At 44.6% G+C, this 13,798-nt stretch overlaps 1 protein-coding gene across 1 annotated transcript in view; it reads left to right on the forward strand.

Moving 5' to 3' along the window:
• Positions 1-315: 315 nt before the first annotated feature.
• mllt10 (MLLT10 histone lysine methyltransferase DOT1L cofactor) overlaps positions 316-13,798 on the forward strand; it is a gene marked incomplete at its 3' end in the record, with an annotated part of 87,239 nt that continues 73,756 nt past the window's right edge. Inside the window, 3 exon segments of the mRNA XM_083777662.1 lie at positions 316-913; positions 7,590-7,669; positions 9,990-10,044. Coding sequence (XP_083633788.1) covers positions 805-913; positions 7,590-7,669; positions 9,990-10,044 — 244 coding nt within the window. The 5' untranslated portion in view covers positions 316-804.

The following is a 13,798-nucleotide window of genomic DNA, read 5'->3' on the forward strand; positions in this document are numbered from 1 at the left end:
AAACTGTTAATAAATATTTCAATTCAATACATGCTTTGAAACCTTGTCATCATCGTGGTCTGGTGCTACTAAGTTTCAAAGGAATCTACTCTACTCCCACTGACTCAGCCATGTGGGAAGTGAACTAAAATGGCACTAAAATTCTCTCTGGGGTGTGTGTGGGGGGACGGACCATTCACACCCCTCCTTTCATCCGCTGTCAGAGGCACGTGCACACACTTGCACGCACGCGCGCACGCTCGCCTTCCTTCCTTGCGCGGTGACGCACTTCCCCTCGACGTCGCCACACAAGCTCCCCTTCTCCTCGCTCAGCCCCGCCGCGATGGAGAAGTAGTAGTAGTGGATGTTTTGAAAAAATACAAATACAAAAATAAAGACCCTATCGGGTGGGAGGAAAACAATAAAGAGCAATGTAGGCACAACTTAAAGACAAACAAAGGAACCATGCCGTCCGGGACGAGCGGACCCTGAAAGCAACGGTATCTATTTATTGTATATCCGCGGAGGAACCGGGACCGTGCCGTGGCCGCCTGCCTGCCGGGGGGAAGGTTTGGTTTTCGTCCAGGCCGGAATCCTCGCATGTCGGCCGCCGCCGCCGCTTGCTGGTGTCTCCTCCTCCTCCGCCGCGGAACAACAACAGAGAGATAGAAAAATAGTAGAAGCTTGTTTTTGTGCGTGTGTGTGTCGTGGGTGGGTGTGTGTTTGGGTGGGTGGCCGTGCGCGGCGTCGGTCGGGTCTGACGACGACGACGAGCCGCGACAGACAGACAAACGTTTGCTGCCCGGGGTGTTGTGGTAGTGAAACATGAAGGAGATGATCGGAGGCTGCTGCGTGTGCTCGGACGAGAGAGGCTGGGCAGAGAACCCGCTGGTCTACTGCGACGGACACGGCTGCAACGTCGCCGTGCACCAAGGTAAGAGAGACTGGGGGTGGGGGGTTGTTGTTGGTGGTGGTGGTCCGTGCGTGGTCCAAGGTTACGGTCAGTCCGTCAGGGGTCGTCCTGTTCTGGATTCATTCCCTGCACGAGTAGGAGGGCCATCCCTGCCTGTATACTACTGTGTGTGTGTGTGTGTGTGTGTGTTGTAAAATCATGCGAGCATACAAAATGGACTCAAACGGGCCATTCATGTCCATTTGGTTCCATTTGTATACTGTCAAGAGTAGCACATGGCTAGATAGAATGAACAGTGAGTGGTGATTTTACTGTGTGAAGGCTGAAATCCATGCAAATCCATACAGTCCTCTTAACTCTGAGAGTATATACGAATGGATCAAAAAAATGGAACCGTCCAGAGTTACACGTGGATAACATAAATAACAATGATGATTTTACAGTGTACTCACTGTACTGTACACACAGTCAAGGGGTAGGGGGGGACAATCTGGGACCAATGTTGAAATCCCGTTGAGTGCTGTTCTGTTTACACTTTTGGATTGCAAATTTGCATTTGCCAAGCAAACAATTATTGTTGTCTCTTTTTTTGCTTATTTGCATGTGGATGATGTGTCTTTGTGCCAGCAGGCCTCCCCCTGGTACATAGAATGTTCCCCACTACAAGTACAAGCATGCCACTCTGATAACCTGCAATGTTTACGAACTGAATAGCTGCTGGGCATAGGCCAACTAGGACATAGGCCAAGTGCAAGTGTATTTTGACAACCAACTCTGGTGACAGCAGGTCAGCATGTGCAGAACTGTATACACAGTAGGCTAACTGCTAATGCATTCATGTTACTGTTACTGTAAACAAATATAGATGCACGTTGCTATCACGCCAAATTACCAGACTGTAGATTTAAAAGGACTGGAGTGGACGAAGTCATTTAAATAAAAAACAGTCGTGACAGGCACTGGAAAAGTTACTGAAGAGGGATGTGATTAGTTCCAGTGTGAGGCCGGTATGTTATTTCAACTTCATAATAAAGTTTTGTCACATCACAAGTTTACACCAGGCCCAAAAGCGCACAATCAATTATTTTTTTAGCTATAGTTCCTACACATTGATCTTAAAAATTTAAAGAAATAAGAATAAGAGGGCCCAAGCGGTGGCGTAACCGTCTGGGCACCCGACTGGTAATCCAGTCGCAGTGTGCCGCGGGTTCGACTCCCGAGCCTGACACGGCATTGGCTTTACTGCATGTCATCCCCCCATCTCTCTCCCGTTTCCTGTCAGCCTACTGTCTGTCCCTTCAAAAACCAATAAAAGGCGTAAGCTGCAAAAAAAAATACTTAAAAAAAAATAAGAAATAAGAATAAGAGTAAAAGTAAAAAAAAAATCATCAAAACGAATATGAACTATACTAAGTTCTGCAGTCTCTTGTGCAAAACGGTCAAACAAAATACTTCCCAACATACGGTACGTCCCAAACAAAGTATTGTAATTTGTACCAGGAGGAGATGGACTGCCGTACTCTTCATCCAGTACGAAATCCAATTCATGTACAGTAGACTTACACGTCTCCATAGAAAAACTAATGTATGATTACTTACGGTAATTCAAATGTACATTTCAGAAGTGATTTGTTTCCATGTCCAGTTTATACATTATTTGACTTAAACCAACAAGCTAACAAATGTCTGGATTAATGTCTGCTGCTGTTGTAGTGGATTATGGCCGCCTGATCAGGACAGAGATAATCTAAAAACTTGTTGAGGCAAGCTATTTACAGTAAGACAGTTTACCAAGACGGTGATCAGATGGACTCCATTATGATTATATCCATATTTCAAGAAGCTACAATTTCTAAGTGTTTCAGTCAAGGGGGAGAAAATAGTAGTCTCTCCTGAAGTGCGAGACTACCCAAATAACTGGTTTGCACATTTTTAGGCTATACTCCTAGTCCTAGTCACAGCCTGGTGGCTGTGACGTAGAAGAAATATTTCTTCTCCCCCAACCCAAGTAAGTAAGTAGGTCAGAGAGGCTTAGTGTCAGTATTGGCCAGAGAACAAGGGTGTCTATCTCCTTTTCAATGTGCTACACACCTGGGAGTTGGATTGTTGAGGTGGAGTGCAACACCTCCCATCAGCTGCCAGTATTTACCGCACCACTTAGTTAAAACTTAAAAGTCATGCATTTATTGTACAACTTTGCACTTCCAGTGAACTGACAAAGTGCTCACGAGCTCAACTTAACCTGTGAACAGACAAAACATTAATTCATAGTTTGCATGTGTTATTGATGTCTGCCAATGACTGTCACTTCGCACGATTGTGGAATGATTGAAGTGTTGCTCAAGCCACACTGTGTCAATAAAAATGGCAGGGTTAAATAGCCCAGCGAACTGGTTAACGGCGAGTTCATCGTACGTAATTGAGGAGGAACTGTGAGGAGAGAGAAGAGTGTAAACACGCTGGTGAAACAAATATGATTGATAGATCATGCTTCACAGCGTCATTGGATGCTGAAAAATGTTAGAGCGTCACAGCTGTCATACTGCGGTGTCGGGCATCCGTTTTGTAGCTGTATGTCACTGGCTTCCATTGAAAATTACTTGTATTCTAATCCTGTCCTGTTCAGGGTTGCCATGTCCATGGTCAGTTTTGCCATTTCCATGGTCAGTGTTGTCATTTCCATGTACCAGTAAGCCACTTTGGGCATGATTTTCTGTAAAGTCTAAAAAATATTGTATGCCTGGGACTCTCATACCAGATCTGAGCTTGTAGATTGGCTATTTTCAAATATCCGATGTATTTAGGTCTACTCTTCTAAAGGGCTCATGTAGTCCTTTCGTTAGCCTGTTAGTTGCTTATTTTGGTCTTGTTTTCATAGACCTGGTTTCTCGTTTCTCTCTCTCACGTAAAACCTAGCAACACTGATCCTGTTGGTTGGTCACACGCAGAATCATAAACTACAGTACATACAGTACATTTAACACATGCCCTATTGACACAGATCTGCGTCAAATCTTAATTCAGCGATCTACCGCCATTGACCCAGATCTGTCCTTTATAGTGGTTTGTGTCGCTTATCCGTAGTCGGGTGCAGGGGCAACAGCTCTACCAGAGTGCTCCAGACTTCCCTCTCCAGGGCAACATTAGTGACTTCCTCCTGGGGAGGCCAGTGAGTCGATGTGTTTCCTCCAACTACGCCTTGGTCTGCACCGGGGTCTCCTCCCAGTGGGACGTGATCCTTGGTCTGCAACGGAGGTCTCCTCCCAGTGGGACATGCCTCGAGGACCTCCCTAGGGAGACGCCCGAGAGGCATCCTAACCAGATGCCCGAACCACCTAAGTTGGCTCCTTTCCAGGCGAAGAAGCAGAGACTCTACTCTCTCTCTCGTGTGACTGAACTTCTCACCCGATCTCTAGCCTAGGCAGCATTCCTTTTCGGGTTTATGATCCGGTCGGGAGCGGATGATATCGCTACGTTATGTTGTATTGTTTTATAGTCAACAATCATCTGGAACTTCGCTTTCCCTCAAAGTGATTTTTCTCAATAAAAGCTGCAGGCTACGAGAGCTTTTATGGTTATTCTACTGGTTTGAGAGAAAAGGAAGTTCCGGGTGATTCTTCCTGCCTGATGACTACACAACATTACTCCAACAGGACGTAACGATATCATCCGCTCCAGATCGGTTCACACGGCACTTTTGTAACACAGACCAGGCTTTCCTCCGAGGTGGTCTGAGCAAATCGTCTGAGTTGGCCGTCCATTTCTTTCGTCTTTCTTTAATACATATTTTTCTCTTAAATTGTTATCCCACGATTTTGTAACCCAGTTTTCTTTTCACCCAGTGCCAATTATCTAATCTAATCCTGGGCGCTACACTTCCTCTGCCAACCTGGGGGGGCAGCGGACTGACCTCACGCCTCCTTCTATGCATGAGGATTCCAAGCTGCTTCTTTTCACCTGACAGAGGGGAATTTCCCCGGCCGGACGTAGCACGTGGAAGGGACACGTTATTCCGACCAGTTCCTTTCCCCTCCATCAGGCGCCCCGGCTGGCCAGGGGGAGGTAGTTTTAGAGACCAGGATTACGGCATGTTTTTGTGAGGGTATCTACCCTAGGGGACACGGGGAGAACATGCAAACTCCACACAGAAAGGCCCTATCGCCAACCCCCACCTCGGGTATGGGCACTGATGACGCGGAGGAGGGAACACGCCGCCAGTGCCCACAGCGTCCCCAGCGGGAATCGAACCCAGGACCTTCTAGCTGTGAGGCGACAGCACTACCAACTGTGCCACCGTGCCCCCCCAGATTAATACATATTAATCTGTTCAGAGTGTTTAGACACACTCCTGCTTCCTTCTCTGCCCAGAAGAAAGGGGGCGCGGACTTTGGGAGTGCGGTCAGAACACAACCGATCTATAAGCAAATATGCCTTTGCATTGTGGTGCAGTAGCGACGCGTTGTTGGCTTGTAGATTTGTTTTGTTTTGGTGAATGAAACCATCGTACTGCAGAAGTATAAATTACACATCATAGAATGTACATTCACTGCATCTGATGCAGTGAATTTATCGTGATGGAAACGATAACTCTAAAGAGCCGTATCGTGGAGACATTGTATCGTCCAGACCATATTTATCACCATATCGAACACCCCTACCCGTTCCACCCATCTGTCTGTGTCGCTTTATTCCTATATATGGAGTTCTGTGTCAGAACAGGTCTGTCAAATTCTTAAGGAAGCCAAACAAAAATAAGTTTTTCTCTTATGTACACAAGATGTAACAATAAAGTACAACCTTAGTTTCAACCTTGAAGTCGGTGAGGCGAACAGTTAAATGGTAAATGGTGCATTTTTATAGTGCCTTTATCCAAGGTGCTTTACATAGATTGTGCATCAATTCACACAAATTCATAAGCCGATGGCGGCGGAAACCATGCAAGGCACCAACCAGCACATCAGGAGAAATTTGGGGTTCAGTATCTTGCTCAAGGACACTTCGACACTAACTCTGGGGGAGCCCGGGTTCGAACAGGCAACCTTGTGGTTACCATCCAGCCACTCTATCCCTGAGCCACCGCAGTTCTTGAGTTACGTGGATTACAGACGTACGTGCGGTGCCCGTTGGGCACTGGCCTACTTGGAACGATGCAAGTTGGAAATGCATACCCCACCCAGTTTTTACTGTATATGTGTACCTTTTATGCCCATATATGGAGTTCTTTTTCAAGCATGCCAAAATATGGATTATATGCAGACGTCAGATATGTTCAGAACTTCAGACGATAATATTGTATCATATTTGTGATGTCAGAACAAGCCAGCTCCATATATGGACACTGGGCAGGGGCCCTGTCCAGAGCCCGGGAAGAGGCCTTTTTGGGGCGGTTCTGGACAACCGTGGGTCCGACCGACTCGACACTGTGGACTGCATCCCCCTGTGGTGTCGTGTTTTCGCATATTTACGCATATCGTATTTGAAGCGAAGGGTTCTCAAGTTACGTCACGTGGATTACAGACGTACAGATGTACGTACAGAGACTTGGTGAATTTATAGTTGGATAGATATTGATTTCGTTTCACAACTCTGTTCTGCACGAGTCTGTATCACTCTGGTTGCCGTACGATGAAGTAAACAGAAAAAATGGGACAAATAGAGATTTTACACTTCCTGGTTCTCAGTTTTTGAGTGAAATGGCTTTCAAAATAAGACGGTTCACGTTTGGCACGCTTGGCAGTTCTTGACTATAAATAAATAAATTCGGAATGCGATGGCTTGTTCAAAAATCTAGCTAACCATGGTATACTTTGTATATTGGTGGTAAGAAATGCCATGTATACCATGAGTCACAATCAATGGACTAAATAATAAATACATAAATAAATAAATAGTAAACCGGTGTTTACAGCGTCCTTTGACCAAAGCGCTTTACAATGTGCATTGTATTCATCCATTTATTCAAGGCACCATTCTGCTCATCTCTAGCAATTAGGACTTCAGTGGCCCATGGACACTTTGACAGTACCTACTGATAATAATTTACATTTCTATTGTCCACCATAAGATCCAACCACTGATCCTCCATTGGTACTTTTCCTTGACCATTCGTTCTTGTTGTGTAATGTGTATGTAGATGTTTCCCAAAGAGGCCGAGTGAGGATACACATTTCAAGAGTTTTTGTGTATAATATGTCAGCTGGTAACCTGCAATCTGCACATGTTGAGGTCAGGAGAATCAACCTTTTGAACATTAATTCACAGCAACTAATATTCATGCCGTAATCAAGGTTTCTGCATGAAGGCTGTCTGATACTAATGTCAATTTTCAGTGCTTACAAAATAACTGAAGAGTTAACCCATTTAGGCCTGACCTTGAAATTTAAAAAATATCTTCTAAATCCTCCAGTTTTCTGAAATAAATATTTTCACGATTTTTTTTTTTTTGCAGTCCTACAAGCTCGTAGCGTGCCACTCGGTGGTGCGCTATGAGCTTGTAGATCTGCTATTTTCAATAGCTAAATTATAACAAAAAAAAGGGGGTTCCCGCCCAAAATGGGTTTTAAGCTGAACTCAAAAGGTGGATATGTCAAGTAAATGTGATATATTGGAATCCGTGCGGAGGAATACTGTATGCATTCTGGAATAAGATTTAGTGTCTTTTTGTTGTCGTTTTGGCTGACTCTCCTCTCCTCCCCAGCCTGTTATGGCATTGTACAGGTGCCCACTGGACCATGGTTTTGCAGGAAATGTGAATCTCAGGAGAGAGCAGCCCGTGTGGTGAGTCTAAACACTTCATCCCTTCATAGTTGGCAGTGTTTCCCTGCCTAGGGGGAGGCAGGGGGGGTTAATTAATTTCATCGTTTTTTATTTGGCCTTGTTTCCTAATGTTTTTTAAACCACATTAACAATATATATTTACCCAACGGAACCCCATTTGAAAACATGATGTGCCCCCCATACCAGATTTGTGTTAAAACATTTTTTTTGTTAATTATTCAAAGAAAGTCAGTTTTTCCCAAGATCTTTTGGGAAAATAGCTGAATGTTAGATTTCAAAGACCTGGTTGCTTATTTCTCTCGACTCGGCACGGAATTACGAGCGGCACGGGATGTGCAACAACATGAACTACAAAAAATAATAATATATATATATATAAAAGCAGTTATTGATGGCATAATCACTTGGGCTGGGCTTAGTCAAATTTCAAATGTCATGATTATTTAAAAACTTCAATGCCTCAATAACAATTATACATCATATAATACATATACTGTATAGTGAAAGTAGCAGATCTACAAGCTCACAATGCGTCACCATGCATGTGTTGTGAATTTGTAGATTGTCTATTTTAGCTGTTTTGCTATGTCACAATTGTAAAACTAGACTAATCAATTTAGCTTATACAAAATCCATTCAAATAATCTTTAATGTTGATTAATTTATGTCTATTGTTAACCCATTTTTGGCGGGAACCCCTTTTGGTGTTAGCATTATGTTATGCTTTAGCTCATAGCGCGCCACCGAGTGGCGCGCTACGAGCTTGTAGGTCTGCTATTTTTGATAAATCAAAATCAATCAAACGACTGACCTAGAAACATAGCTTTTTCAGAAAACTGTCAGGATGTAGAAGACATTTATAGAATCTGATCTCGGGTCAACGGAAACATATATACAAAATAATAATAATTCCTAATTCCTTGGCTAAATATTGATATATTTTCTGTTAATTGCCCAGCCGTAATAATCACTAAGAAAATAATCAGTAGCTGCAGCCCTAGTGCATATGGCAGCCTATCTGGACTAGGGATGTGTAAATGTGTCCAAAATGAAAATCGATTTGTATAATTCAATATTAACGATTAATCGATTAATCGTTTTTTTTGGGGGGGGGGGGGGGCATTTATTTATTTTTATTTTTATTTTATTTTATTTATTTATTTATTTTATTAAATCTTCCCCCCAAGGGGTACCTAAGTCAAAAAAGTTTGGGAACCCCTGATGTAGTTGATTAATAATAATTGTAACTCTTGAGAGTTAAATAGGGTCCATTTGGTTACTAACTCCATCTTTTAAATGAGGACCACTGGTGGTCCCTGGACCACTGTTGATCCAATTGAACACCATAGCAACCCCAGCCTAGGCCTGATTAGGTAAATTCCCAACACCTGCTAAATCCTCCAAACCTGTATCTTGATTGGAATCAATCTCCACTCACACTCCTCTCAGTCATGCAGCTACACTATAAAAATAACAGCTAAAAAATAAAATAAAACGATTATCGATTATTAATTTTCATAATCGATTTCGGGTCCTATCAACGATAATCGATTAATCGGACCCATCCCTAATCTGGACTAGGGCTTTAAGCAACTAGTCGACTAGTAAATCCACTAGTCGACCTTGCTGGTACTAGTTGACTAGTTGATAAGAAAAAAGAAAAAAAAACTTTAAATCTTTTATTTTTTCCCCGATTTTGTAGGCGTCATGATCAGGTAGAATAGATTATAGTTATAGTCACCAATGTACACAGTTTTTAAATGTACAAATATTTATTTAAAAAAAAACTAGTTGACTAGTAAAAATAACTAGAAGTGAATGCCCTAATCTGGACGTCAGGGCTTGGTAGGAGTGCAAACTGCCTTGGCTGTTAGGGTTAGAAGGAAGGAACAGAGAGATAATAGACACACACACACACACACACACACACACACACACACACACACACACACACACACACACACACACACACACACACACAGAGAAGAGGAGGAGACCGAGACTTCAGCCTGAGGCGGTAGATAGCGAGGATGTTTTACTGAAGAAGATCATGGCCTTGTGCCAAGGTTGCTGAGGCCCTTACAATCCCTTCTAAACACTGGGTTTCCCCTCTCCCCTGTGGCCCAGTAACCTCACGGTGGCTGTTGCATGTGGTTTTCCCCTCTCCCCTGTGGCCTAGTCTCCCGACGGGGCTGTTTTGTTGCACGTCGTTTACATTAAACACGCACAGCGGCCTGCTGCGGTGTCGTCCTCGACGCCCCGGCTGGCTTCGGTTCTCACCCCGCTCCTCGACTTAACGTTGTCGTTTCTGTCTCCACAGAGGTGTGAGCTGTGTCCTCACAAAGACGGGGCCCTCAAGAGGACGGATAATGGAGGTGGGACGCACGCACGCACACACACACACACACACACACACACACACACACACACAAACACATTGTATTTGCCTTTCTTGCTTATTTTGGTCATTAATTGTATGTCACGCAGGGCTAAGTTTTAAGGCGTGTGAGACATGCTGCGAGAGTTATGTTGTTGTTGATTGTGTGTGTGTGTATATGTGTGTGTGTGTGTGTGTGTGTGTGTGTTGTCTCCCTGTGCCATCCATGCCAATCTATGTTTTATGAGTGTGTGTGTGTGTGTGTGTTTATGAGGGGGAGGATCCGGGCCGGTATATAGTGCGCTCCCTCGGCCTGTGAGGAGTCTCCTCTCTGGGTTCATGGGGAGGTCAGCTTGTTGGAGACTGTAAATATTCTCTGTGTGACTGACTGTGTGTGTGTGAGAGAGTGTGTGTGTGTGTGTGTGTGTGTGTGTGTGAGTGTGAGAGTGTGAGTCAGGGAGAGCCACAGCTGTGGGATTGTGTCCAGGCCTGCAGGGAAGCCTGAGCACAACACTAACAGTGCCGTTTTACTACTTTCTCTCTCTCTCTCTCTCTCTCTCTCTCTCTTTTAGCCTCCCTGTGACCCCTCTCTCGCTCCTCTCTCGTTCTCCATGCTGCTGTTGTCCTCTCTCTAGTGGATGTGTTATTTCAGGTGGAACAGTAATAAAGTGAGCAAACACGACAGGCTCAGTGAAGTCTGATTTATATTCGCACCCCCAAAAAAGAAGAAGAAATAGCTAGATCTATTATGTTCACAGGATGACGTGAAGCTTCTAGTGGAGACATGACAGAAATTCAGACGATAATAAATACATTCCATACAATTTCCGATCTATACAAGATTGCAAAAGAATACGACATGGGTGCTGTAAATGGAAACGGCTACAACTTGACTACAGTAATTAATGTTTAGAGTTCTGCTGCTGCTATTCAGCCATCTCTTTATGGAGGACTTGAAAGCTAATTGGCTAATCAAGAAGGCTTGCAGGTAACCCTTTCCCCATAGCTACAGATTGAAAACATCCATTCCCATACATGCTTTTGAGAGCAAACCTTTTATCCTTTCATAAGGAGACTAAAGAGTAACGGAATCATTCTCTCTCTCAGGTTGTTGTTGCCTTGTTGGCAGCACGCCGAATTGCACAGAATGAAAGTATTTCCGCTACATCCTGAAAATTCCGTTTATTTATTTTTTCACACTAATGTTCCCTGAGTGAGCCAGATGAGAACACTGCGAGGGCTTTTTTTATAGAATCCTTACGGTTATTAAAGTAGCGGATCAATTATTTCTTGAGGCTCTTCAGTGCGTTGCTGGGACGAATACCTTAACTCTTTGCCTGCCGCCTAGTGGCCATTGGAGGTAGTTAGCTTCTGCCGACCGAAATGACTGGATTATGTCTCATTTACATCCGGTCTCCCGGCCTTGCCGACTGAGAGAAATGACTAACGCTTAGCATTAGCTCACAATGTTTATCCTTCGCCAGAAACGGTAATATGTCTATCGCGATGAGGGAACAAATTCACAAATCGGATCCGAACATTGGATGTCATTGTTCAAAGACGATAAGCACACCAGAGGAGTCCGAGCGCGATTGTAACAAATAGGGGAACGACCCTCCTATGTGCGTTTATGTATGTTGGGCCTTGAAATGAAAGAGAAACTAGAAAAAGTGCCCTTCTGGGCACAGGTCTCCACCAGGTTATCCACAGATCCGTGCAGTTAGAGGTAAAAACACTTTTCGGCCAGTTATAGCGCCACCTTGAGGCTGAGTTGAAATTGTTCATGTGGCATTTTGTCCTCGGCCTAGTGGGAATGTGGGTGCACAATTTCACGGAAATCACGCGATGTGTTCATGATTTGCAGCATTTTGTTTGAAACTGAGCACTCCTGTGAACTTTGGAAGCCAATCTTAACCAATCAGGATGGAGTGTGATAAATCTGAAAGACCCGTTTCGTTGAATGGCTCTAGAGAGACTGTGTACCAATTTGCGTGATGTTTGGACAAAATTTGTAGGTGTACTGTGCAAAAACTTGTTTTGCACAAAGCGGCCTCCTGGTGGCGCTATAACAGGCCGTTCTGGAAAGTTTGGGGCAGAGGTTCATGGTTGGCATCCAGGGAGTGTGTGTGCAAAATATGGCATCGAAAAACTTGTTTTGCACAAAGCGGCCTCCTGGTGGCGCTATAACAGGCCGTTCTGGAAAGTTTGGGGCAGAGGTTCATGGTTGGCATCCAGGGAGTGTGTGTGCAAAATATGGCATCGACCGGGTTAACGGTGGCCGAGATTAGCTGTTCACGGACACACGGACACACGGACACACGGACACACGGACACACGGACGGACACACGGACGGACGGAGTGCAAAACATACTCTCCCCACATGCCTTCGGCCTGGTGGAGACAATCAAGAGAACCACTGGTGGTGTTATTGGATAGCAGACGTGAAGTCCAATCACTGTACCAGCTCTGATAAACCGCTTCCCGGAAACGGTTCCAATTGTGACGGAATCGATTCTGGTTCCTTCCGGTTCCAGGTCACAACCCACATTTGTTGTGAAATGTAAAAAGGAGGGGGCCTTGTTGGAGACCCCCCCCCCCATAGGGCCCGTTAAGAGGAAGGTTGGAATCTGCCCTACACGGCACAATCCTGAGTTAGCGCTGAGTGTAAAAAAAGAAAGAAAGAACTGTCCCGTTTAACAGCTCTGTTCTTCTTTTACACTCTGGGTGTTAAACTAACACGTTGGGATTGTGCCGTAGACTCGCCATGCCGTCATTTATAGCCGAGCGACACTCGTCCTTTGCTTCCGTCGCTTTTCGTCAGGCGTCGTTGGGCTCCATGATTTTTCTGTTTAAAAAAAAAAGAAAACTCGATCAGCTATTTTCAAGATTCAAGACTTTATTGCCATGTCAACAGAGTTGATTGGAATTTGTTTCAGTGCACTAAAAACAGACACATATTCACATCACATATTCAGACAGTAGAACAATACTATATACTATAATATAGTATAGTTGACATAGATACTCCACTGTTAAGTTCTTAGTTTATACATGATTCATGATAACTACTTTTTATATATGTGATGTATGACATGCTTTTGTTTTTGCTTAAATGTAAGTCGCTCTGGATCAAGAGCGTCTGCTAAATGCCTAAATTGTAAATTGTAAGAAGAAAAGTACAAACATCACCATATGAGGGGGACCAATAAATAAGAAGAATGCAAAACGTTCAACGTACATTTCATATTTTCCTTTTTAAAAGTGTTCACCAGAATACTAGTGGGGTTTAAGTAGTTAAAGAATGCCAGTGCTGGGTCCGGGCCGGGCCGGGGGGGAGGGGGAGCGGAGAGGGGGTGGGGCTGCACGAAAACCGGCCATGCCACTTTTTATAGTCCTGTTTTATAGGCTCTAGGCTCTCTTCAGATTCTTGGAGGGGAACTTCAAAACAACAACACGCTCCTGTTTCACACCCCGCCCCGTCCGCGCTCCCCCCCCCCCCCCCCTCCTGTCCTGCTCACTGGGGTCAAAGGCAGGTCAGGGGTTCAACTGTAAGTTTAAGCCCTGTTTTTGTTTCCGCTGCAGCGGTGTGGGCGTGGGGACATAAACGGACCCCCCCCCCTCTCCCACCTCCATCTGACCTCCTGCTCACCTCCCTTCAGCTCCTCCTCAACTCCTCGTCAAACCGGCCGTTTATCTCCCACGACCCCGTCCTGTCACTCTACTGCCCTCTGTTTGCCTTCACTGACTGACA

The sequence above is a fragment of the Protomyctophum parallelum genome, assembly GCF_964188405.1.
Source record: "Protomyctophum parallelum genome assembly, chromosome: 12".
Lineage (NCBI taxonomy): Eukaryota > Metazoa > Chordata > Actinopteri > Myctophiformes > Myctophidae > Protomyctophum > Protomyctophum parallelum.